The 27,025-nt window shown below is 43.2% G+C and overlaps 1 protein-coding gene across 4 annotated transcripts in view; it reads left to right on the forward strand.

Moving 5' to 3' along the window:
* Positions 1-27,025, forward strand: part of HTR4 (5-hydroxytryptamine receptor 4) — a 91,264-nt gene that overhangs the window by 20,574 nt on the left and 43,665 nt on the right. For all 4 annotated transcript variants that reach the window (XR_011728849.1, XM_071758848.1, XM_071758847.1 and 1 more), the window contains exons 2-4: positions 3,980-4,061; positions 22,264-22,389; positions 23,310-23,510. Coding sequence is in view for 3 of the 4 variants with exons in the window: in XM_071758848.1 (XP_071614949.1) it covers positions 4,036-4,061; positions 22,264-22,389; positions 23,310-23,510 (353 nt within the window). In the remaining variant the exon portion in view is untranslated. The remainder of the gene's footprint in view (positions 1-3,979; positions 4,062-22,263; positions 22,390-23,309; positions 23,511-27,025) is intronic.

Raw genomic sequence — 27,025 nt, forward strand, 5'->3', positions numbered from 1 at the left:
TTAAGAGTTCATATTCGGCTTTTTTTAAATTTTATTCTAAAATAGAAAGCTTAGTTATTGTAGAGGTTTCCATGATGGTACAGATATTGTGTGCACATTAAAATTATGAAATTTTGCAGAAAAATGAAGCAAACAAGGTGACCCCAATTGGAGTTTTGACATACAAAATCACTGGAAAGTTTTTCTTCCATGTCACAGGAGTTATCGAAAGTGTTTTTGTTTTGACACCTGAAGGAGTGAAACCAGTTCACTTCTCTTCAGTGCCTGAATTTAGCACCTTATGGTGGCTGAAGTCTTTAAGTAGATTATTGTGGTAGGATTTTTGTTGCATGCTGAAGAGAACACATATAGGAAGATTCATTTTGAGACATATCTGGAGTGCAGAGGCTCAGCCTGACTTCCCTGTCTGGCTAGTGGAGTGGCACCCAGTTTAACCAGGAACCTTTGCTAGAAACTGGGAACCAGATTTGTACAATAAACCAGAGCTGGAGCCCCACTCAGGCTCCATGGCAGTAAAGAGGGGGTCTGCCTTCAGCAAGCCAAGGATGGAAAGGCTGTGGAGTCTGGGAGAGGAAGACCATGGGATTGCAGGACTCAGCCCACGCTGTAGATCAGGGGCTGCTGATGAGGATGTTCACATTCAGGAAAACAGGACCTGGCTGCAGTGATTCCTGTAATCACTGCCATGCACAACAAAGGGAAGCTCTTTGGTGCTGAGGGGAATGTACATGTGATGGGCTGAGTTAGGTCACTGTTACCTTTCCATGGCAGGGAACAGCTTCCTAATTGAGTATGAGTAGTCACTTTCGTAATAAAAAAGAGCATCAGGCCCTCTATATGGGGCAGATATATTTACAGAATTACTTCTGTAGAGTTTTTATTGCATGGTACTGACGTCATCTTTCTTTCTTTGTTGGGACTCCAGTGGCTACAAGTCTAATGAGTGTCATGGGGAGAGGCAAAAGGGAAGGAAGATCCAATTTTAAAATCCATTACAAAAAAAGCTGGCAACAGCTAAATGTCATTCCTTTACTGTCCTTTCATTATTTGTTTGTTAAATGTTTCATCGTATGGGGAAAGATGAAAGAACTGACAGCCTCTAAAATATTGCAGGTCTCCTGTTCAGTGGGTGGGATGTTTCTGACCCTGGAGGGCTGTGGGTACTGTAAATGCATTGCCTGTTCAGACCCAAACATTGCTTGTTTCTGTATTTGTGGGGGAAAAAAAAAAGAAAAAATAATGTCTTGGGGGAAAAAAATATCACAAATTATATTAAAAGTTTTCTCAAGGCTGCAGGGGTTGGGACTATGTAAAGAATTATAAGGAAAAAAATGTGTATGAGATGTAGTATAAGAAATGTGGTTGTTGGCACACAATGTATATACTGTCCCACAGAAATACACCTAACAGCATGGTAAGATGGAGCTGAGGGTTATATGCAAAATTCCTAGTTTTATCAAAATCATTTGGACCTTCATTTTTTCCTATTTTGGACAAAAAGTGATTTCTTTGCATTAGCAGACACAAAACAAATGAAAACATTAATGCAAGCCAAAAAGCTTTTCTGTGTTTTTGTCATGCTTGCTGTGTCTGAAGGAACAGTACTGCTGTTACCTACATAGACAATTGCATTTTAATTAATAGATAAGACAACTGTTCTGATTGTACTGAAATTGTGAGTTTTGCTTGTTTAGAAAGTTTCCCAAGAGACCTCTGAAATCCTGATTCTGAAGGGAGCATGGGGGACTGGGATAGTGCAGGTTTGTGGCATTTTTTTCTGTCTTCTCTTATTCCTACCCTCTGCTCTTGCTGGCTCACACACATTTCCCATGTAATTCAGACCCACAAGAGCATGAACTGCAGCAAAGCAGTTTTGTAACTTCCCACTGTAGCAGTGGGTACCAAAGCATCTCTTCTTCTGCACAGCAAGGGAGCATTTCCCCCTGAATCTGTGTCAACAAGATTTGATTTTCACCATGGCAAATCTGTGCTGTGTCAACACCAAAATCAGTTTCATACCTGCATTTTATGCCTTGGGGCAGCTTCTGCCCTGCTCTGAATCCTCGGGGGGGGGGGGGGGGGGTCAGTCCACCTCTTTGTACCTCCACAGTAAACTGAGATGACAGCTTGCTTTTGAAATGCTCTAAGGCAGAGGTAACCAGAGCTCACAGATCATGCTGGCAGGCAGAGGAGATGAGTCAAAATCTCATGTGTTTTGACTCTGGTTTATCAAGGTTCTGTTTGTTTCCTATGTAGCCCTTTTGAAATGACAAGGAAGAAGAGATTCTTGTCCCCATCTGAAGCAATGAGCTGGATCAGACCTATTCTGATGGATTTCCTTCAGAACATGTGAAATTCATTTAACCTGTATGCCAGATGAATGATTTGAACTAAGTGGTTATTAGAACCTCTTTGGAGATGAAATAATTAGGTTTCTTTTTGTACATTTGTTTAAGCTCAGAGTCTATTGGTTGTATCTTTAGATCCCCAAAACCTACCTTCCAGGGTGTTCTTTTTGCATCTTTGAGAGGCAGCTGTCCTAGCAGCTTTTTGTTCTAAGAACTCCAGAGCAACAGGAGATATTGTATAGGTTTTTTTCTTCCTAAGTTAAAGTTGGAAGTCAGTTCTTAGGCAGAGGTGACTTGATCACAAGTTCGAGATCTTTACATTTGCAAAAATGCAAAAAGTCACCAGATTCCAGAAGGTTCTTAGAAACAATGCAGGATGCTTAGGCTGTAAAGAGTAGCCCAATTTTGAAGGTTTCCACCCTCAGATAAAAACAGCCTTTTGACTAAGTTTTGCTTGCAAAACTATGTGTAGTCTGTACCTAGTGAACTACTAATTCTGGTAAATGCTGAACCAGGCCAGGATAGTGGGTGTTCATTTGCAGTGCAGACCTGGCATGGGATCTAGGAAGACTGAGTCAGTATTACTACAATCTTTTCTTTGAATCCAAGCAACCACAATGACGTTCTTTGCATTTGAGTTCTTATTAATAGCAGCCTGGTGGTGGCATTGTCCTTGGCTCTCTGGAGACACAGGACAAGGGGCAATCAACAGTGTGAAGTGCTCAGAAACTTATCCCATTTTTTCTGCTGCATTAACAGCAGCAAAATCTTTATTAAGACGATGCATTCATTTCTTTGGACATGATGGAATTTTGATAGAGTTAAAAATCCCATTAATATTTATATGACTCAATGTTACTGGGAGTAAGTACATTCATTTTAACTTCAGCTGCAAGTCATTTGGTTCTTTGTAATTACAGTACTGCTATTAAGTATTCATAAGGCTGTACAATATAGGTTCACAGGAAACCTATTTTAATTTAGTGGTAAGTCAATGTTTTAATTTTGTGTAAAAACAGAAACTAATTTACCAACTATTCTTGCTTGTCTTTGCAAGCCTGTTTCAGTTGGTTGTAATTAAACTACTTTTTGTAGCTTTGAAAGTTTGGAAGTTACCATGAAAAGTCTTAGGTCCAGTGGAGCTTAGATGTGTTCATGCTGTAACATATAATAATATTTAATATAATAATATATTAATATATTATAAAATATATATAATAATAAATAATATAAATATATGTTAACTTAATATATAGTATATTTAATATATTTAATATAATAATTCAGCTTCTGTAAGCAGAGACTGAAAGAGGTCACTTACATCACAGTGCTCAGCTCCTCACTGCCACCAGCATCACAACACAATGGATTTTCATAAACTTGGTCTTGGATAACAAGTTTCAAGAATTATTAGTGATTTATCTTGCTTGCATTTATTTCTAGAAATAAGAATATTTCAGCTGCTTAGAGTCTTTGAAAACATAAATAGATGGATTCCTCTGAGGTCATTTGGGGTTTTGTTTGCAAAAGAGAGTCAGAGGGAGCAAGACAAGCCAGGCCAGATGGGCAAAATGGGGGTAAGTGTGGACCCTTTGGTGAATAACTGTGCTTTCTAACTCTCTCCACTGCAGGACAAAGTCTCTCCTATGGACATTGAACTCCCAGCTACCTATGCCTGTTGCCTGTGATGGAAGAACTTGATGTCAATGTGAGGTAGGATAAATTAGAGAATAAATTCCTGTACCGTGGCTCATCCAGCTGCTGAGCTGCAGGGGGACAGCAGCCATGGGGTGTAGGATGTGCAGGATGGTGTTTTCTGTCTGCTTGTTGATGAAGGGCTCTGTTCATGCAGCAGTGTCTGGTTTGGGGTTTCTTGGAGCTTCTGTGAGGATGTAAATGTCAGATGTGGCATAGCTATGACAGGGATATCCCTTGCAGTAGGATAGATTGGGCCTCATCAGAGATCTGGCACAAGCCCATCTGTGCCTGCTGAAAATCTAGGTGCTTTTTTTTTGTGTGTGTGTGCAGTGGTCTAAACTTATAACCTTATCTGTGCTGCTTTGTTCTGGGGCCAGCAAGGGCAAGCAAAAAATGACATCTCACCTAGGGTGCACTCCTGGTATCAGAGACAAATTTCAATAGGGATTGTTTTGATCCTAGTAGTGTGATGCCACAGAAATTGTTCAAAAAGGCTGGAGATCTTATTTGCAGCTGTCTCCAGGACAGCATCCTGGAGGCATCAGCTCTGCTGTTCTCCCTCAAATGGGATCTGCAGTGTCTTTTGGTGGGCTTGTCCCTCTTGTTTCTTGTCCTTTTGTCTGGGCAGGCTGTTAGTGATGTGGAACTGCGTGGGCAGCTGAAGTAAGATTCACCAAAGCCACTTCACACAGGGACATCAAGCTTCTGACCAAACCCAGACATGAGTAAACAATGTTCCAGTTGCAATGTGGTGTACATTTCTATGAAGAGTTTTCTTAAAAGTCACTCAGGGGAATATCTTTTTGATGTGTCACTTTTTTTATTTTTGGGAGTAATTCTTCACCCTTCCTGTGCCTGGATACTCAAGTGGAAAGTAAGTCTTGGAGACATAGGGAAAGGTCTTGCTGATAGAGACAGCCAAATGTATGTACTCAGGTCTTCCAAGGTGCCTTTCCCTAAGGAGTTACTGAACAGAGATCAGGAGGAAATGCAGTACAGAAAAAAGGTGAACAAGATCTTAGACCTGAAAGGGATCCTGTTCTACCCCCCTGTCCTCACAGCTTTCTAAATCTTGGGCTTTCAGGTCTGGATGTGCCTCTGTGTAGACCATAACCCATTCTCTCCAGTCACACACAGAGAGTGAGATAATATATTTCCAAAGGCAATTTCTGTTCTAAATGAGCCCCCTCAGAGTGTTCTGCTATCAGAGAGAACACCTCTGGTTCTCCATTCACCTCCTCAAGTATTGGAAAGTCACCAGCAGCTCCAGGTTGCTGCTTTAATGCACACTTAGCAGGTCACATGTATAACCCAGTAATCAATGCTGAGAGGTAATGTGTTTTGCTTAATGAAATTTGTCTTGCCTTTTCAATACCAGAAATGTAGTTAAATGCATAGGGTACTGCTGTTTCTCTGTAAAGGGAATCAGGATGCTGACACCAGGCGATTTTCCCTACGGTCTTTTCCTTCCTCCATAGACACAAGGAAAAAAAAAACTTCTATTTCTCACTATGGTGATAAATACACCCTTGCAACAAAAAGAAACTTCTGCAGTTTGACTTGGTGAGGGGGGTCAGGGCTGTTCCATGTATTTCTCACTGGATAAAGGTTTTCTGATTTCCACAGTTGGGGAAAGACTGCTCTGCTTTTGAGAAATCAGCTTTTGGGAAAAAAAAATCACAAGAACGTTCAGTGCAAATAAAAAGGCTTTTATTGAGCTTTTTATTGTAGCTGTTGGTGAAAGCAGACTCCCTTTGCTAAATCAACTACGGAGGAGCAATGTATTATTTAAGTTTGTCACAACAGTAATTGCTTTTTATTTTTAACCTAGGCCCCCCAAACAGCTGAATTTTAGATTGATGTTAATTGCTTCCAAACATAGCTTTATCATCTTTAGTTTTCTCAATTTGTTGCTGAAGGTATTTTTGTTGCTGAAGGTACTGAAAAAATGCAGAGCCCTCCAGCAGTATTTTGTGGGGTTTATTAATCTTGTCTTGACTTTGAGAAATGAGAAGCAAGTTGAGGGAACAAGGAATCAAATTGTTTGAATTAGTTGTGTTTGGAAGCAAAGAAAATATTCCATTATTTAACTCAGCTGCTATTCCCAAAATCCTCATACAGAGTCATAGTGTGGATGGTTGGACTTGATGATCTTAAATCTCCTTTCCAACCAAAACAATTCTATGATTCTATAGTGAATGTTGTTTCTGACAGCAGAACTTCTTGATGATGTGCCCTTTTGAGTCAGGTTGTGTGTTTTGAGTGAGTTCCAGTGCTGGAGCTTTGCTGTGTTGGCCCAAGAGGCTCCTTCCTTGGACCAAAAGAAGTGGTGCTGCTAGTGGCTGGCCCTAACATGGGTTTGTTACCCAAAGTTGATCCACTGGCAGGATGGCTGCCTGCAGAAATAGGCAGAGGAGGTTTTGGGTCTCCTCTCCCCATCCAGACCTGGGGGGAAACAGGAGCAGTGGTCAGGAGAAAGAGGGACCCAAAGAACTCCATCCCTGAAGCCCCAGCAGGAGCTGAGGGATGTCCTAGGAGAGGAGCTGGTGTGTGCCCTTGGTCCCTCTCCTCCTCTTGTTTAGGACACAGTGAAGATTCATGGAAAGCAAAATGCTTAAGATTTCTCCAGCAGGTTGCAGTATAGGTGTTTATTCTTACATGTATACAAGCTCTTTTCAAAACCTTTCCAGCTTCTGTACTTTGAGTCCATAATAATAATTTTTTATCTTTACTTCTTTGACCACTTTTCTGTTCAGATGTGAAATATCAGGCTAAAATGCCCAGAGCACTCTTCTTTTCCCAGTCCCCCATGTAAGGGAAGTTCAACTCTAATCCTTCTGTAATATTTGCACCCATCCAGAAAGGTTTTTGCTCTCGCATTTCTGTGGAGACAGGCAAACTATTTGAGAAGGTTTTCTGCAGAGCCCTGTCATCCTCACTGTGTTCCCGTCAGAAAAGGTGCAGCCATTAGAAGGGAGCACATAGAGGAGGGTTGGGTGTTTTCATCCCTGGGTATGCAAGTGATGTCCTGTCCTGTTCCTCTTGCTGAGCTGATGTGGATGAGTGCACTCCCTCCTGAGGATAATGGCAGGCAGGACACGTGGTGCAAAGAAGAGTGAAGTAAAATCCTGCAGGTCCCTTATAAGACAAAATTAAGAGTATTGATTTACATCAGCTGTAGATATGACTGTATGTAAGCTGTCCTGTTGAACAAAATGAACCATTCTATTAAGTAGCCACTTGACATCTGGCTGGATGCTGGGTCTGTGGGGTTTGGCCACTTGTGCCTGGCTGCTCCCCAGGGGTGCTGGGGTGGGCAGGTGGTCACCTGGTGGTGACACCAGGTGCAAGAGGGGCAAAGCACGGTGCAAAAGTTCATTTTTGTGCTACCAGCCGAAAATCCTCAGTAGCCAAACAAGCACTGCAAAAGAACTGCTCTGCTGGATCCTCTGTTCAGCCCAGACACCACTCAGCAGGAGCCACAGCTGTTATCAGCCTGGGTACTTTTCATATTATTCAACTTTTTCTCAGTTTCTAGGGAAACACTTGATAGCACTATATTCATCAGAATGTCTTTCCAAACACCTCCACCAACACTTAATGGAATTTTTAAGGTTGGCTCCAGCTTCTGCAAATTAATAGCCTGCTCCTTTATGGCAGCTGTGAGTGGAGCAAGTGAGACATCTGCATCCTGAAATACCTTAGAGGATGCAAGAGGCAGAGGGGCAGCTCCACCATTTGGCTGTATGAGCTCCCCTCGGGGGGTAAAGCTGTCACACACTTCTAGGATGTTTCACTTGGCTTTTATTAGTGTGCCCTGAGGAATCTGCACAGATGAAAATGCCCTTGACAAAGAGCTGGGCTGTAAAAATTAACTTTTTGTTGTCTTTCAGCACAGCCTTCCTTTAGCTTCAGTGCCTCTGCACAGAGTGGCAGCTAATGAGAAGAGAATGTGGAAGGGTGTTAAAACAGGATGTCCTGGGGCAGTCCCAGCTCTAGGACTTGGCAAAAATTGGGAAACTGCCCTAGAAGGCAGCAGATTGCCCAGAGCAGGAGGATGGGCTGAATCTTGTTGCCAGCTTGTACACATGCTGGCAGCTGGGTGCTGCGGGGCTTTCCAAAATACCCTTCTTGACTTTTCAGGGCTGACCCTCATCAAAATACAATTTATCTCCATGTTTGTGATTTCTTGAGCCATCTGTGCTCAGGGGTTGTGAGTGAGGAAGCTGGGAGAGGGCATTAGGGTGTCTTCAGGGACAGGACAGCTGCAAAACTGGAGCTGTGTAGGAGGCATGGGACCATATTGGCCATGGAAGGGTTAATGGGATATTGCGTGTCAGATTGACAGACCTGTGCTTCCTTAATGAACAGATATATTGTGGTACAAAACCAAGGGCTGCGAGTGGAAATCTAAGGAATTTGCTCCCCTCTCCATGTGTTAACATTCCCTGAGTTGCTTTTGGAGAAGTTCAGAGGGACAGTCCTGAGGTCCTGGGGAGACATCTCTGCTGGGAATGCTGTCTTGGGAACAATGCTGAGAGCTGTTGTGAGCTGTTCCCTGCTCCAGATCCTGCTGCAATAGTGGCTGCAGCTGCAGGAGCCATTTGCTAATTCTAATATCTCAGCCATGAAAGATGGCACAGCAAAAACCACTTTGTGCTATTTGTTTGGCTGTGTGTCTAGTACCTGCTAGATCTAAATGACTGTTGATGGACTCTTACCTGGGAGCAGAGTGCATCTACGATGCAGATAAGAAATGTGTTCTTCTTTTTACCTAGTTTAGCCTTTCCACTATTTATTTTGCCCTCACTCTTCTGTGGCAATTAATCACCAGTGATGTGACTCCCTGCTCCAGCAGTCAGGGGTCTGAGCCTCAGCTGTGGGCTGAATTTACTGTCTTGTTCCATCAGTTAACCAAGGACTTGCCATCATGTGTCCCCTGAGCAGCAGCTTCTGCCTCCCCAAGGTCAGAACATTAAGTAAAAGAGGCTGTTGTCTGAACACAGGCTTTGCCAACTGATGGGCAGGAGCCCTGGGGAGCTGAAGCTTTCAGGGAGCCTTTGGCTGTGTGAGGGTGAATCCCTTATTACTCTGCCTTTAAGAACATAACCAGGAGGTGAAGGGCCTGCCTGCTGCAGGTGACTTTTTGAGGTTGATGAAGTTTCTGCTCTCTGTTCAGCTGGTGAAAGTTTACTCTTTCCTTATGCAACTCGAATCCTTTCCAGTATATGATGCCTGGACTGCAGGGAGGGTTTGATCTCATGCTTGCCACATGCTCACACATTGCCCACATTTGAGGCACAGTAAATCTGGAGACTTGAATTTAGAAAAAAAGAACCAACCAACTGCCACCACCAAACAAACAAACAAAAAACCCAAAACCCAAACCAAAACCCAAAGCCACACCAAAACATCCTTGCATTAGAAACAGAATCTCAAAATTGGAGAGGTCTGCAGGGGACAGGAGCTGATTTTCTGGCTCTGTGCTGGTAAACCTGCAATAAATGGACCAGCAGCTGACCTTCTGACTGCACATTAGCATTGCTGTAAGCTCAGAGAGGAAGAGAGGAGAATTTTGCTGCTGGTGAGAGATAGGATGGGGTGAGCAGGGTGCTGTTAAATATCTGACTACACATCTGTTCTTGGGTCAGAGGGGAGGAGAGAGTGAATTGAGCAGGACCTTTACCTTCCCTGGGCACATGAGCTCATGGCTACAAGAGAGCCAAGGAAATGTGTCACAGCTGTTTTGGGATCAGTCTGTCCTCTGTCACCCCCCCTACACTGGGCACTTACCTCATAGCTTATCTCTATCTGGGTCTGTGCATAGGCATAGAGTGTGTCTGCCTAGCAGTAGGCACAGACATTTTCCTTGCTTTTCCAGTGCCCTCAAAGCTTTAATGCAACAAATGTCAGCTCATTTGGTCACCCATTCATTGGGTGACTTTCACAGCCCAGGAGCTCTCTCTGTTGGAATTCTGGGTCATGCTCCAGCATGGTAGTGCTGATGTAAGAAGAGACTCCAGTGCTTTTAGTGCTGGACAAGAGCATGTCCTGATGACTTTCAATTCTTTTAAAAGAAGTGAGTTCCAGAAGTCAGATCTGTGTAAATAGATTACTTCACTAAGTCCCCAGTTCCTTAACCTAATCTGGAAAATAATCCAAGCTCCCAGTTGTCTCCTAGAGCTCAGATGATGTTTTTTCCATCTCCTTATCTGCAGAGTTATATCTATTGGCATTTGGGTTCTGTTCAACTTTGTCTTAAAGGCCAGGACCTGAAAACACAAAGTCTATTTGTTTCCTAGGCCTCCTTTTCACAATGAGACCAAAGGGCTTTGGTGATGGGCCAGCTTGTCACTTATTGCCAGTAGAGTAATTTGAAAACTATTCTAGTGCTTGCTCTTCTCATGAACTTCTTGAGAGCTCTGAGGACTGATCTGAAAACAGGCTGTTGTCTGCTCAACAGGGAGTGCAATAGGAGAATAAATAAATACAAGAAAAGAAGATAGGCAGGAAGGACCTGCTTCATGTTGATTTGGTCAAGACTCAGGACTTGGGAGCTCTCAGGACTGGGAGCTGAGTGGTGAGGCACCTTCCCAAGAGCTGTGGCATAGGATCATAGAATGGCTTGGGTTGGAAGGGACCTTAAAGGTCATGAAGATCCAACCCCCTGCATGGGCAGGGACATCTCCCACTAGACCAGGTGTCACAAAGCCTCATCCAACCTGACCTTAAACACTTCCCGGGAAGGGCATCAACAACTTCTCTAGGCAACTTATTCCAGTATACTGCCACTCTCATGATGAAGAATGTTTTCCTAACATCTAACCTAAATCTATCCCCTTTCAGTTTAAAACCATTACCCCTTGTCCCGTCACTACTCTCTCTGGTGAAAGGCCCCTCCCCAGCTTTCCTGTAGCCCCTTCATGGACTGGAAGGATCTCTAAGCCCCCCCCAGAGCCTTCTCTTCTCCAGGCTGAACAGCCCCAACTCTCTCGGCCCATCTTCGTAGCAGAGGTGCTCCAGACCCCTGGTCATCTGCTTCTGCATTGTGGACATGCAAAGCAGTCACCTGGAGAACAAACACCTACACTCCTTTTGAAGCATGTTTCTGAGCAGACTCAAGCAGGGGATCAGGTATTTGGAGCACTTGGGGTTGTAGAGCACAGGAGTCCAGACAGATTTTGAGTTACTCTATGGAAAGGAGATGCTTGGAAGCATGGGCCATTCCCTTTCAGCCTCTGCCAGGGAAGCTTCTCTGGGGCTTGTGCATCAACATATGAACCTCCTCTTTGCTGGTAGACATCCCTGGAAAATTAATAGGCTGCCTTACTTCTTTTGAAATTAAGCTGCTTTGGTGGTACTCTGGGCCATGCTAGCCTGCAAGAATGCATTTTTTCTCCATTCCCAAACAGGTGGAATAGATCTGGTCCCATTACTGCTGTTTGCAATTTCCATTTTTATGGGCCATAATGGGGATGTGATTCTCAGGCAGAGCTGGCAGCTACAATGAAACATGGTTCTTTTATTTCTTGCAATTCTGCTGCTGTTCAGTATGCATTCCTGAGCCCAGCAGACCTGGGTCGAGTCCAACAGAGGCACCTAATGTCTTGTATTGCTTATACTGAGCCCTGTAAGCCACGTTCAGAGCCCTTGTTAATGCTGTCTCTTTGCAGCACCATTTAGATCTGTTTAGAATTACTCCTGGTGACACACTGTAAAACAGAAGAAGGATTCATTGGAGCTTGAAGCTGTAAACTGATTCAGCTAATAGTGTTTCTCACCTGAAATACCACCTAAAGTTAGTAACAAAGTTTAAATGGAAATTAATCACAAGACAAACTAACTTTGTCTGCTCATCCTCACTGCACCAGCTTCTCAGAAATGTCTCTGACTTTCTGTTAAGTTTCCAACAGCTTTGCAGACCCCTAAGCAGAGAATTTAAGTCCAATGGGACCAGACTTCCTTGGTTAACCTCACATGAGCACTGCCGGGATGTGCTGATCCTGACATGGGAACCAGTTTCTTCTCTCTGTTGTGGCTCAGATTACTCACAAATCTGTTAGAGTTGCTTGGGGTTTGTTTTTTTTTTTTGAGCTCTGTGCCTCTCTGCTTGGTTGCTGCCTCTTCAGACCCTTAAAGAAAGCATTGTGTTTGCAGTGCCATTTCTTAGGTGTATCTAAGATGCTATTTCTTAGGTATATCTAAGATGCTGGCTGCAGATACCTTATCTCTTTCTTTGTCTGAAAACATCACAAGCAGGCCCACATGATACAGCTGACGTGCCCAGTCTTTATTCCTCCATAGGTTTTAAAAACCTCAAACTGTTCCCATGTTTCTGCTGTTTTGTTAAATTTCAGCTCCCCAGGTCTTTGCTGGTTTCCAGGTATGTCTGGACAGTTGGTTTTCCTTTCCAGTGGTGTTCTTGGTGCCATCCATTTTATTATGCAGCCTCATGGCTCATTTTCTAGTCTACAGCACTTATCATCTGATGATGATAGCCTTTGAACAGGGACACCATAAGAAGTGTCACTGAGGTGCTGCTGGCCTTATCTTTCTGTTTTATCTTTGAATTTTTTAAACTTTTATTATACTTTTATTATATTAATATAATATTTTTTCCCCCTCACGGTTCTTAAAACAGTTTTCTCAGTGGCAGGGAAAATAACAGGCCTGTGGTATGCAGCATTTCAGGGTGTAATTTTAAATTCTTCTTCCTTGTTAGCAAAAGGAAAACACAATAGAACATCGTGCTTCCAGAGAATTGGAACAGAGCTTCCAGAGCTTCCTAGGCTGACCTCAGAGAAATGTGCTGATAGTGACTCTTGGGTGGGATTTAGGTTCCATCTGAGCTGAGTGTCTGCACTTACCATCTAAAAAGCAGTCCCAAGTGTTTTGTTCTTCCTCTGTCCTGCTGCTTGCCCAGGGTGACATTCTCTTCTGTTTATTTGAAGTTAGAAATACGATGAGGCTTTTGTGGGGAGTATTTAGAAAATGTACTTAGCTGAGGACATAGGAGGAGGTTTAAATAAACCAAGAAATTTAAGTGCTTTGCTCGTGGTTGAAGGACTATCCATGTCCTTGTTTAGAAAGGACACCTGTCTGGGGCATAAATACAAGACCAAATTCACAGAAAATGAGCTGAAGAACACATATTCTGGGGGTGAAGGTTTCTGGCTGCCATCTCTGGAATCAGCTTTGCCAAACTCTGGTCTTCACTTGAGCTCAAACTGAGGTAGCAGAACTGGAAATGCATGTCATATCAAAGTTTACTTTTATCAAACTGAACTGATGTGTTTTGTGTCAGAGTACAATGAACTGGTTGGGAAGTTGAGAAATGGTGGCACTGGAGAGGGAGTAAGGAGACAGACACATCATTCCCTGGGGACACCAGGCAATCCCTCAGTCAGATACTGGAAGGGAGACACACCCTGGGAGCTAACAGATGAACTCCACAGTGCTGTGCCTTAAAAAAAAATTATTTGGATGTACAGTCCTCTGATGCCTTCAAAAAAGAAGGAAAAGTACGTCCTGCTATCATCTGCAGATGAATGTGCAGGGAGCTGGTTTTGCATGGCTTAGAGTCAGATGAGGTGCCTTGGGGGTGTCTCAAATAAAATGTATTCCAGAAATCAATTTATTATCTTGTCTGTGCCAAATCTTCCATTAGCAGGGGTAATAACAAGAAACTTTCATTCCTCTTAGATTATTGAAACTGGGAAGCTATCCAGGAACTATTAGAAGTTAGACAGCCAATAGCTGTATTTGGCTTTTATTATCCAAGGTGTAAACAAGTAGTGGGAAAAGTACACAGCCTGGTGTCAAGTCTTCCACTGGTCTTGACTGTTAAGTTTGCCCTGACTGCAAATCCTGCTTGAAAGAGCAGAGCAGAATCTTCCTGACTTTTGAACTGAAAGTTCTGCAAGCTTTAGGCTTTTAGTGAAGATGGGAAAAAAAGGTTTGAAAATGATAACTCTGTCCAAGAATACCAGTAGAGACTAAGAACTGCCATTATTGTGTTTTGATGAAGAGTTATCTTTGGGGGTAGGGCAGAACTTAATTTTTTTGATTTGATGGGAAAAAGTTATAATAAGAGAGAAAAGCAAATGCTTTTAGCTGAGGAGCAGCAGCTGACTCTAAAAGAGCAGCAGGCTGAGCATGATCAGTCTCAGTGCATCCTAGTTTTGCACCTGGTTATTGCATGGGGCATCACACAGATTTCTGTGAGAAATGTGAGCATTCAAATTATGTTTAGAATCATGATTTTTCAAGATTTAGAATCTTGATTTTTCCAGCTTCTTTCCATGCTGGAGGAGGTTGTGTCCCAGTTTTGCATCAAATAGTAGGTTTCTAACCTGCTGAAATGATCTTGAGAGAGTTGTATGTGTAATGGTGATATTGCCCATATCTCTGTATAGTAAAATTATTTTGGACAAGAACAGAATTACAAACATTCTTGTTTGAAAGTGCATAATAGACTCTCTTTTCAATGTCTGTAGAACATGGAAGTGAAATGAAGGACAGTTAATGGGAACACTGCTGGGAAATAAGATGCTTTGTTAAATCAGATCTCCTGAGCCTAACTGTGTTGTATTTGTGTTTTAAACATACAGCATGGTCTGAGTACGCTCAGAGTAATTGCAGCAGCTGCCCTACATGTGAATACCATGATCTCAATTTGATGCTAATATCATAAGTGAATTTTGGTTTATATTTTAGGTGAGAGTCTAATGGTTTTTTAAGGGCTGTACTTCCATGCCTGGCAACAATATCCTTTCATGTGTGGGTGCAAATTACGCAACACTTGATCTGCTGCTTGGGAACAGAGCCAGGTTTTCATCCTTCATTGCACAGAGATGGACTCCCTTCTAACTTCCCTGACAGTGGAGGACTCCTAAGTTTAGGCAGTGCCCAGAGATTCCCTAGGTCTGGGTTCCTACCTCTATAGCACATTGCCCATATCCCTGTGCAAACTGCAGTATCTCTCCTGAAGCTTCAGAACTTCATTTGTGAGATTTTAATAAATAATTGTATTGCTCAGGATCAGTTTTCAGCCCCAGACCCAGTTTTCATCCAGAAAGGGCAAGAAATTCTGCTGTAAGCTAAGGAAATTGCATGGGCCAACAGAAAGCTCGTTTTTTTTTTTTTTCTTGGGTTTGTTACTCTCATGCCTCTCATGCCTTCCCAGTCAGCCCAGATCTGGGCAGTTTCCAAGCCTGAGGTGGGTGTAGAGATGAAGCCAGTGCTGGAGCCCCAGTGGCTTCTGAGGTCCTGCAGCCTCTGGCAGCTCCAGTGTGCACCCACTCCCCACCCTGAGAGTGCTCCTGGCACTGCTGACTGACTGACTGCAGCCCACATACTGTGATTTTAAAAACATTTCAATAGCCTGTCTTCTTTGCTTCATCTTGACAATTGATTTTAATTAATATTATCAGCTGCTTAAAACACTTCAATCTCTGAAGTACCATATCATTCAGCCTCCAGGAGATGTGTGAAGCAGAGGTGTGGGATCAGTGATGTTAAGATTGGATGTAAGGAAAAATTTACGTACTGAAAGAGAGTGGTCAAGCATTGGAACAGGCTGCCCAGGGAAGCAGTGGAGTCACCATCCCTGGGGGTATTTAGAAAACACATAGATGTGGCACTTTGAGACATTATTTTAGTGGGGATGGTGCTGTTTGGTTGACAGTTGGACTTGATGATCTTAGAGGTCTTTTCCAACCTTAATGATTCTTTGAATATTTTTGTCTGGGAGGAGGTGGCCTGGAAACCTTATTCCATGGTTTATGATCCTACTTGGGCTGCTGCTGTTTGCAGTAGCTTGGCATGTTCTCAGCTGTACACCAGCACGGGAAGCAAGTTGGTCTGCAGAATGTTTCTAAGGTTCAAGCCAGCATAAAAGGAGAAAACCTCATCCCTTCCCACACACCCCACCACTGCAATTTATTTGGTTAAAAAAAAACAACAAAACACAACACTCAAACAAATCATCTGACTGAGTTATTTTGATACGTGGCATGCTGTTTATTTCTGACTTGCCAATACTTTAATTATTTTCAATCTGTTTCTAAAACAGAAGTGAAGTACATAACGAATTTGAATCTGTTAGAAGTTGTCCTGCCATCTGCACAGACTGAAGCGAATCAGCACAGGCAGTGTAGCATTGGAAGGCATTAAAATAAATTATATGATTCTGGATTAATGCTGACTTCTGATTAATATTTTTGGGTGGCAGTAGAAAAGAATATGTAACAGCTGGAAAGCCATAGATCAAATAATATCTTCCCTATTGTCATGTTTCTATACTGAGACACGCGTTGTTAGGTTTACTCATAAAAGAACAGATCTTGATTTTTAAGTGTTTAACATTCAGCCTCTGATTTAATGCCTGAGAATAATTAGGGGAGTAGAAAGGAGGAGAGGCAAATGACAGCTTATTTGTAGTTAAAGACCTACGTGCAGTCAGCTGGAGTTAGAGAAAAGCTATGGCTTGGTTGAAAACGAAGTGGACTGACTCTTCCATGTATTGAACATTTATGAAGATTGTTGTTAAATCCAGCCACTTTTTTATCACCTTTCTATCACCACAGCACTAGCTGTTTGTTAGTGATTTTTTTCCACCACAGCGGCAGGGGGGTCAGAGAGTGATGTGTAACAAAAACCAGAGGGATAATGTGCAAGGTCTTACCAACATGACTGATCTGTGCAGTTTAATTGCTCCATAAAATATGCAAAAGCACTTGAGGTCATTTAGAAAAATTGGGGTGTTTACAGGAAAGTAGAAATTGAGCTTGAAAAAATAATTACACTTTTTTTTCCTCCTCATTAATGACTATACATAGGAGCTTTTAAAATGTATCCATATCTGGGCTTTATGCATTTATTCCACATCAGTATTTCACCTTTTTTTCTTAAGTGATTTCTATATTTCTATTAACCAACAATCATTTTGTCTGATTCTCATTTCCTCATAATAGCAAACCCATCAATCTCTGCTTTATTAAACAGGGAGGCATGCTTGGAAGCCAGAGCACTCAGATTTGATCAAAGACGTTATGCAAACCATTGATTTTAATTTACAGCAATATCCACTTCTTCCATTATTAACAGCTTTGAATTACTGAGACTGAATAATTAACAAATATTTCTGCTTGATGATAGATTATTCAAATGGCAGTAGTACAGAAACAAACCATGTGGGAAACGTGAGCTTAAAATCTTGCTTTGCTACCTGGCTGAAGCTGAAGCACCTCTTTGTCTTCAAGCAGAGCAACATCTGATGAAGTATGGCTCAGTTTGTGCCTCCCTTGGCATTTCTAGAGATGGTTTTGAACTTAAAATCTCTGTGCACCAAAGACCAGAGATGGGCACCTCTTGTCAGGGTCTGCTCACTTGTACAGCTCTTTGCAGCTGGAAGGGGTGGGGGTCTCTGTGCCAGGCAATAAATAAACTCCTTCACTGAGGAATATGTCTGGTTGCAGAGGGCAGATGATATGTCTTTAATTGCTATTACAGTCTCTTTCAAAAGCTCCAATGAAAACAGCTGGGATTCTTACAAAAGGAGATGCCTTGCAAGGGCAAATCTCCCCTCCACCCAAAACCTCATCCCTGCACTCTGGATGTCACTGCTTAGCAAAACCTGCATGGGATTCAGTGTTAATTTTCCATCCCAAAGCACCAAACTTGGCAAGTTACAACTTCAGAGTTAACCTTCCTTGCAGCTGTAGGAATCTTCTCTTCAATGCAGAAAACCCTGCTTCTAAGGAAGAGCAGAGAAGTGTCTACAGCTATTTCTGTCCTAGCTGCACAGTGAAAATCATCATTTCTCTCCACCTCCAGAGCCTTTTTCTCTGGCATCCCTCAAGCTCCCTCCTCCCCTTGTCCTGCAGAACCACCCGTGCCCGTCACGAGGGGATCAGCTGGCAGCACGTGGGTGCTGTCACCAGTGGGGGGGGGGGGGGAGAAGCAGCAGAGGACATCCCCCCACAGAAGGGGAGTGGGCACGGTGTGAAGAGCCTGCCCTGGTGTCTGGGACCACCCTTGCAGTGGCAATAGCAGGTGACATGTGGCAACAGCCATGACATTTTTTGAGGTTTCCTGTACAGGTACAGCTGCTTTCCTGCAGGGGGTGAGTGGGAAAGTCAGTTCACTTGTGCATTTACTGCCTGTTGTATTGATTACTGTGAGATGTTTGTGTTCAAGTGCAAACCTTTAAGATCAGAGCAGCTCATTCAAGGAACAGGTCAAATAATAAAAAAAATTCTTCCCCTGGAAACGAGCCAAGAGGCTTGATCACCACCTCCCTGCCTGAGGCACTGCATGTGACAAGTCTCAGCCATGGCACATGTCCAGCTCACCCCTCTGGGCAGGGCTCAGAGATGAAGAAGGTGACTGTCCCCTTCTGTACCCTGTACACCCCTCAGCAATGTGCAGACACAAGGTGCTCAAATAACAGTGATGAGAATTGTTTAGGAACAGCAGAAGGAGGAGCAAAGCTAGAGAAGACAAAATATAAATCTCACCCAGCCTGGCTCTGTATAAACTAAATCCCTGTCATCCTCTTTTCCACTGTTCCAGCAGGGATCTGCTGCTGTGCTTGCTTGGGAGGAGAAGGAACATCTTTTGTATGGTGCTATTCAGTGTGGTTTGACATTTCGTCTCCCAGATTCAGCCATGGAGCAGTGTTAGCCTGTTGGGAAGGCTTATTTAGACAGGTACAATTACAGCTTGGCAGTGAAGGTGCCTGTGATTCTGGCATCCCCATTGTTCCTGAGGGAATATTCCATCCCATACCCAGCCTGAGGGCCTGTGGCTGAGACCTGCCTTTGAAGTTGTTTCTTTTCCATCTCCAATTTTCATGGTGTCTTCTTCTGCTGGTGAACATTGTTAGTGAAGGCTCTGGCATTTTGTTGTGCTCAAACTAGTGATGCTTGGTAAGTGTCTGACCTTCCCCAGCTGTGCAGCATCTGTTGGCAGGAGGGAGGTGGTGGGGCTGGGGCCATCTGTGCACCTCCAGCAGGACGAGAATCACCTGGTGCATCCCACTGTGCATGGGAAGGACCTGCTCCCAGCTGCTCATCCTTTTCCAAAGGATTTTGCTGCAGTGCAGGCTCATGTGTCAGCAGCTCCCAGCTTCCTGCCTCCCAGAATCTCCCAGAATCTCCAGTGCAGTACTTTGCTTCTGGGGAAAATGAAGTCTTTCAGATCAGATGTATATGGAAATGGATTGGAGAGAGGGCAAATGATTTCTAGTGGGGGGAAGGGGTGACATCCTATTCTAGGAGCAGCCATGTGAGCAGTGACTGGTGCTGCAGGGTGGCTTGAGATTTTGGTGTTAGGATAGGGAATTAGATGCCCATTACCTTTCCTTTTGGGGAAATAATCTCTGTATGCAATTTTGGAGTGGTTGCTAGTGGTTGAGAAGCATGGAAACTGATGCCATTTGCTCAATTTTAGCATTTAGCATGTTACTATGAGGCCAAGGAGGAAAGCTGCCCAGGGGGAGTGTTCACCATGTGCTGAGAGTTCAGAAGACAGACCAGAGAGAGGAAAGCAAAAGAATCCACCCAAAGCTGTTAAACACAAGCCATGCTGCAGACCTGATGGTGCTTCTGTAGGCATTTCATCTCCTGTAGGCCACTGTCAGACAGAATGATGAATGAAGCAGATCCTTTTGATCCACAGAGATTTTCTTCTGTCACATAGGAGAAATTATGACCGGACCAGTGTAGGGAAATTGCAGACAGCAGTTGCAATGTAATTACAAGAACTGCAGTCACAAAATCCACTTGTTGCAAGAGTTGTCCAAGAAATAATGACCCAAGGTGGTAGGAAGTAATAGTCTCCAATAAAAATGGGGAAAGACACATTTAGTTTGGACAGAGCCGTGTTAGCATTTCTGAATGCAGAAAAGGATTTGTCCAGAGCTACCCCAGCTTCTTGGAGCCTTAATTGCCCTCACTGAAGTTGTGCTAAGTTTGGGAGACAACTTGTTCTAATTAGGTGCAAATTCTTTCAGGTACTAAATTTCAGGTACTAAACTAAATCTGGCACTAAATTAAAACACATCTTGACTTTGTCTTTCTCCTATCTTAGAATTTATGATTGGCTTGCACAAAAATAAGTGTCTTGCTGGATGCAAGCTCCATGCTAATCCGTGGCTGTGTCTATGACCCCTTTAACATCCACCCAGAGACGTTCCTGCATTAATCAGGAGTGGGTTTACTGGCATTAGCACTGAAAGCCAGCAGGGCAAAAGAATCACTCATTCCTTTGCCTCTGGACTGGGATCCTTCACTCTAACACATGACAAAACCCGTTTCCTTGCTGGGTACCTTTTGCCCTGAGCAGCCCGGAGCCCCTCTCCTGGTACCCAAACTCATCTCCAGAAGGACACATGTCAGGCAATGCACAGGGACTTTTGCCTGAAAATCTTGTAGAGAGAGGGGGGGGTACATCAGACAGTCTATTCTACATGATGTTTATTGATCTCTTAGTTTTAATGCAGGAGATTATGTGGAATTAAAAGCTACTTATGCTCTCACAGGTGAGAAGGCACTGCCTTCATTTATGGAGCCAGGATTTGCAGTTGCCTTGGACCTCTTTCTTACATAGCCATGGAATTTTTGAGCCTTCATCTATCTGCTTAGTTTTTCTGTGAAACTATTGTGGGGCCAAGACATCTCCTTTCCTCTTGTTTATTAGCTCCTGAACATCTTCACCCATCTGAATAAACCTCTACCCAATGATGTATTTCCATGTAAAAAAATCTAAAATCAATTTGTTCCTAAGGTGCTGTTCATGCTCAGTATGAAGAGTACAAGTTCAGCAGGCTGTGATCTGACCCACTGGTGGCACTGGACAAAAAAAGTCACACTCGAAGTGGCATTGCTTTTAGGGACAAAAAAGGAGATTGTGATTAAATAGATATTCTGGAATGGAGGTGCAGGGTGAAGTCAGTCACTAGGAGCTTGTTATCAGGGCACAGGTGGTGGAGGCAGGACTTTAGCAGTCTCTAACCTGTTTTAGCTTTGCCAAAACAATGAGAATTCAGTGATATAAAGTGCAAAAGTCTGGAATGTATTTAGTAAATAAAAAGTGACCCTGGAGGAAGTCAATCTGGTTCGGTTTTTCAGTTACCCCAACAATCTCACAGCATTAAATCTGGGTGCTGAATACCAGCTCCGTGCACCATGAAGAAATTTCCCTGCTGAATTAGTGTCAAGTCCTGCTCTTAATACCAGTTTATTTCTAGCACACTTGATAAGAGGAATAAACACCCCTTCTCCCCCATGTAATGGTAATAAGGAAAGTTACACAAGCAGGTGGAAGGTGTAGGATGCATTTTGCTCTGGATAAATTATTAGAAATACCTTTAAAGAAAAAGTGGCTCAAAATGTTATAATACAAACAATTTTATGAGGAATTGAACACTATTTATTTGGTACTGTGTATTACCTTCCAGCTTTGCAGGTTCAGAAAAAAAAACCCCAAAACCAGAACTTTTTTTTTAACATTTAACAAGTTATTTGTAGAAACACAGGCTTAGAATATGTACAACATTGTGTTTTCATGTTATGCTTCCTTTTTCTTTCCTTTCTCTTCATTAATTGAAAAAGAATACTGATATCAAGGAAGAGGGAAATCAGGCATTCCCCCTGAAAAAATGTACCCTAAAAAAGTTATAAAGTGAAAAAAAAAATAAAATACACAGACTGCCTCTTATTCTGTGACAGAGCATGAAGAGAAGATACAAGATTTCAAAAGTCAAGATGTAAAATGCTCATCTTGAGGAAAACCTTGGGAGAAAGTGGAAGAACAAAAGGAAGGAAAACCAAAGTACTTCTCCCTAGAAAATAACATTATTTATTGTGACAAAAAGTGAATGAAAACACTTTTTTCCAGTGGCTCTGAACTGGAAAAGCCTTTCAGAACTCAGTGCAGCTCTCTGAAGTGGCTCCTCCACTCTACTGGACCTCTTGGCTGACCCACAACTGTGAGATGCAGGCAGCCATGGGCTTGGTGGGTGCTCCCCCAACTTTTGGACCTTCTGCTGATGGACACAAACCTCACAGCTTTCCCTGTAGATACAAAATGCTCTTTGTCACTGGTCTGGGTGGGAAGGCTGCTGTCACCTGAGTCCTTCCTGGGCAATCCCCTTTCCCTTGCCACTGTGGATTATTATTGTCTTTTTTTTTTTTTTTTCCTATGTGCTCTCCAGTTCGAGTGAGGGCTTTGGAGCAGCAGAGAAGATCGTGCTGCTGACCTTCATCTCTGCAGTGATCCTGATGGCCATCCTGGGGAACCTGCTGGTGATGGTGGCTGTGTGCAGGGACAGGCAGCTCAGGTGAGCCCACCTGCCCCACCACTGGGACCCACAGGGGACAATCCCCACCCAAAAAGCCCCATGCTCACAGCTAAGGGACCAGACAGCTGTGGGGGCCATGGCCATGGCAAGCTCTCACACCCACCCCAGGGCAGCCCCACTTGGGTTTATCCTTGCACTACTACATTTTTAGCACTTTCATTTAAAAAAACAAACAAAAAAACCCATAAAACCCACAAAACCAAACAGATAAATGAATAAAAGGTAGTGCTAAGCAGCAGTTCCTTGGAGAAGCAGGTTGGCCTCCATCCCTCAGAAACCCATGTGGATCAAGGTTCTGGTCCTGTTGTACTGCACTGCCCCAGCTTGGCAGATGCTGCCAGGCACTTGGGGGGCTCACAGGCAAAACTCCTGTCTCAAGGCTTGCTGCTCCCCCAGGGAGCTGTCAGACCAGCTTCAGGAGCAGAGTGAGATATTCAGCAGCCTCTATTCATATTCAGCGTGGGCTTTTTAATGGATTTAATTCTATTTTATTGTTATTATTTAAAAGGTACTCTTCAAGTTAAAATTACAGCTTCAGCCTAGATTTTTCTCAGTGCTTTCTGGAAGGGTTTTGCCAATTTACAAGTGAAAATAAAATTCCCTTCCTCCACCCCAAGATCTCCATTTCAGGCTATGAGGCTGAGCTACAGGCAGAGGCCTGTGAGGATCTATTTGCTTGTTCTGTGTGAGCAGAAGAATGTGTTTATGAAGTGGATATTTAGCTGTAAAAAAAGAGGAATAGAATAGGAGTCATCATATAAAGTGAGGAGTACCTTAGAGAGAAGTTTTTAGTGTGATATGGAGCAAAGTAGTCCCAACCACAAACTGAAATCTCTGTCCAAATGTAGAAGATGCTGCACTGAAACTATTCCACCCTAACTTTGTGATCTGTCTTGCAGGAAAATCAAGACCAATTATTTCATTGTTTCCCTTGCCTTTGCTGACCTGCTGGTGTCAGTGCTAGTGATGCCGTTTGGAGCCATTGAGTTGGTTCAGGACAACTGGATCTACGGGGAGATGTTCTGCCTGGTCCGAACGTCCCTTGATGTCCTGCTCACCACAGCATCCATCCTGCACCTCTGCTGTATCTCACTGGACAGGTATGAACGGAGGAGACTGGAGAAGAACTATAATTGCTTTAAGTTTCAAGTGTGTTTTTGCTTGCCAGCAGGAGACAAAGGGCAGATATGACCCTGCTGGGAACAGTACAGCAATAAATCTCTCCTGGTAGCTGGGTTTAGAGGGTTCTCTGAATCCTTCTCAGTGAAGGAAGACTTTGAAAGGATTGAGATTTCTATCAACAGAGCAAGCCAGGTCCTCAGCTGCTTTGCAGCACTGCTCTGTTTGCATCGCTGATCAGATGTGGCAGCTTCTTCCTCAAAGTGAAGAAAACATGCCTTAAAAATATATCAAAAGAAAAAGCCCAGAGCTGTCAGAGAAGGAAGTGGTTGGTGGCCAGGATATCACTTTGGCAGGGATATTGCTCTCGGTTACAACATTGGGTGTTGCTCATTGCCAGGGCAGCATCAGGGCCTTGGCTGGTGCTTCTTTTATCTCTCTGATTCATATGTTTCCTGACTTCTGTTTTATTTCATACATAAACTGTGGGTCTTTTGTAAAGAAACAGGGTGGTTAATCAGATTCTCAGGACAAATTTTGGGAAGTCATTCTGCTCACCAATCTCAGGAACTGTTGTTTGAAAAGACTTTTATCTGATAACATCTTGGATCTATTTCTATTACTGACACTGGAAAGAAAAAAAAAAAAAAAAAGGAGAGGAATGACAAAAATAATCCACAGTGGCAAGGAAAGGGGATTTCCTGGGAAGGACTCAGGCTTTAAGGCTTTAATTCTCATAGGCATTTGAGAAAATCTGGGGAAATCACCACAGGATAAACTGAACTTACCAGCCAGATATGGGGAGCAAAGTTCTATGGGGACTTAGAGACACTCTCAGTCTCATCTGAAAAAATGCTTTTCCAAGGTACTGGAGGCATCTCAGAGCTCACTGAATTAAAATTTGCTGTCACTGGGTTATATTTGTTCTTAATCTCTCTGTTATTCTGATATAAGAGAAAGATTTAGCCTTGAATTATTTATTTATTGAATAAATAAATGCATATATATCTATTCTTTGTGCCTATGCAATAAAAAGAGTTACACTGCATATAAATAGACCAAAAAGTTATAATAGAGTCTCCAAAAACAGTTAACCTGTCAGGAAAGGCAATTTTCTTCTCCAGTATTTACAGTACAATTTGCAATACAATGTTTTCTCAAAGTCTTGGGGCAAAAAAAAAAACAAACTAAAAATCAACAGAGAAGCCAACAGGTGTTAAATGTCTGTATTCTTGGGCTTAGATGCACATCTGGCATCACTGCTTTTCATGTAACCAGAGCATCCTCCACCCTCTCCCTCCTTCCTCCAGCTCTCCTGGCTCTGTCTCAGCCTGTGAAGCTCTTTTCCAAGTCTACATCTCAGCTGGGCATTAGGTACAGTGTTTGCCGGGCCTGTTCAAAACATTTGCAGATTCCCCATGTAACATGCAACAAAACAAAGCTAATTGTGTGTTTGTGTGCTCCACACTGATCTTACTGAAATTCAAACACACCACACAGTCACTGCTATATAAAGGCAAAGGCAAAGCAGATGTATCTGAAGAGTGTTGGAGCACCAGAGTGACAGATGCTCGTCGCACCATTTACAAACATTAATTAACATTAATGTGCTGTTCAGACATCAAATTAGCACAATCCCTTGAGAGAGATGATGCTTTAGAGACTCCTAAACACTCAAATCCTTGGTTTTTCTACAGAAGAACCTTTCTGCTTCCTGTTTTCAGTGCTGCATCCCATCCCTCTCCATGCTCATCTCCTTTGCTTCAGCCAATGCAGCTGGGGCACAGGAAAATCACTGGTTTGCCAAAGGATGCTTGGGCCACGGTGGGGCTTGGAGTTAGGACCATGATGTGTCTTTCTCAAGGATGGGGAGAAAACAGATGTGCCCAGTTGTGATCTGCAAAGCATCTGCCAGCTGGCCAGGAGCAGGAGGAAGTTATTAGTGGGGAGACTTAGGAGGTTTTAAATAGCTATCAGTAAGTACTGATGAGGCAGTCACCAATCTGATTATATAACACAAATTCCTGCCGTAGTTTGGAACTGGGCCATAAATCCCCTGTGCTCTTTTCAGCTGGAAAGGCTGCGAGGTCTCGTAGTGCTCCCATGAACATGGGTGGAGGAGCAGAGAGCCAGGACACAGGGGCTGAGCAAGGGCAAATGGAGCCTGTCCATGAGGGCTGTGAGACAACACGTCACTCCAGAGCTATCCCTGCCAGCACTCAGCAAGGAAACTGACACCGAATTTGTAGAATGCAGGTCCGAGAGCATCAAGAAAAATAGCAGAGCAGATGGCTGTGGCATAGCCTGAGGGATGCACTGTCCTTTAGTAATTTTTACAAACCCTCTAGAAATATGGTGCCAATAACCCTGCACACACACTGACCCACAGAGGGACCATGAAAGAGTCCTCTATCTCTGTTTGGCAACATATGTTTGTTTGTATTACTAGCTAAATTTATCTAGTTCCAATTAACTGTTCTCTTTAGCATTTTTCTCAGTGTAATTATCTCAACACCAGCAGGCCATTGTTTTTCTAATAAGAATTTAATTTTGTTAGATATAATAATTTTAGGACTTTCTTTTTTCTAGTCCAGCAATGCATAACTTTGTTTTATTTGGCACAGTCATAGACCATAGATTATTTGCTCAGTGGGGAAAAAAAAAGTGAAAAAGCTGTTCTCTCTCTCTCTCTCTCATTCTCTCTCTCTCTCAAGAAAAAAAAAAAAAAAAAAAAAAAAAATCTGGTGATGCAGAGGCCAGAATCTGGTTTCAGTGAAAAATAAAGCCAGTGGCTCTGTTTCAATTTCATATAGGCACAAATAAATTGAGATCCTGGCTCCTTAGACTTTGCTGTTGGGTGAGGTTTCAGCTGAAGACTCTGACCCAGCCTGGGGTAACTGAGGGAGAGGAGGGGTGTGCCAAGCCATGTTCAGATTTGGGTTTTGTGGAGCATGCCAGAGTAGAGCTCCAAAAAGACAATGAAGGAGATTTTCCAAACTAACCAAATCCTTATGTTTTAACTTCTGTCCTTTGAGGAGAAGCAGCTTTTGCTCCCACAAGATTTTGTTGCCCACAAGATTTTTCATCAGTACCAGTCAATGTGTTCAGCATCCCAGTTGGTTGCCTGGGAGCAGCCCCTGGGACCTCCTGCCCAGCTCAGCCTCCTGGGTACTGGGGTCAGAACCAGGTCCCCTGGGGTGGCAGCTCGTGGTCTCTGGCTGTCTGCAACTCTGTTTTGTTGGCTTCTCTTCCTTTAGGAACTCAAAAACAAATCATTCCCACTTAGGTGCTCAAGGCATGGCTCAGCAGACACATACAGACACAGAGCTTGTTACATGCACGTGGTTGTTGCTCCCTAACACTGGAAGAAGACCTAACAGCACCCAGAGTTTTCCCACTGTCTCACCTTCTTTTTTATCCTAGTTCCTCAAAGATGGGTCAAAAAAGTAGTCCATGTTAGTGATCAGTAAATTTTCCTCAGTTGATTTGGGCCCCA

The sequence above is a fragment of the Heliangelus exortis genome, chromosome 15 (genome assembly GCF_036169615.1).
Source record: "Heliangelus exortis chromosome 15, bHelExo1.hap1, whole genome shotgun sequence".
In the NCBI taxonomy this organism is placed as follows: domain Eukaryota; kingdom Metazoa; phylum Chordata; class Aves; order Apodiformes; family Trochilidae; genus Heliangelus; species Heliangelus exortis.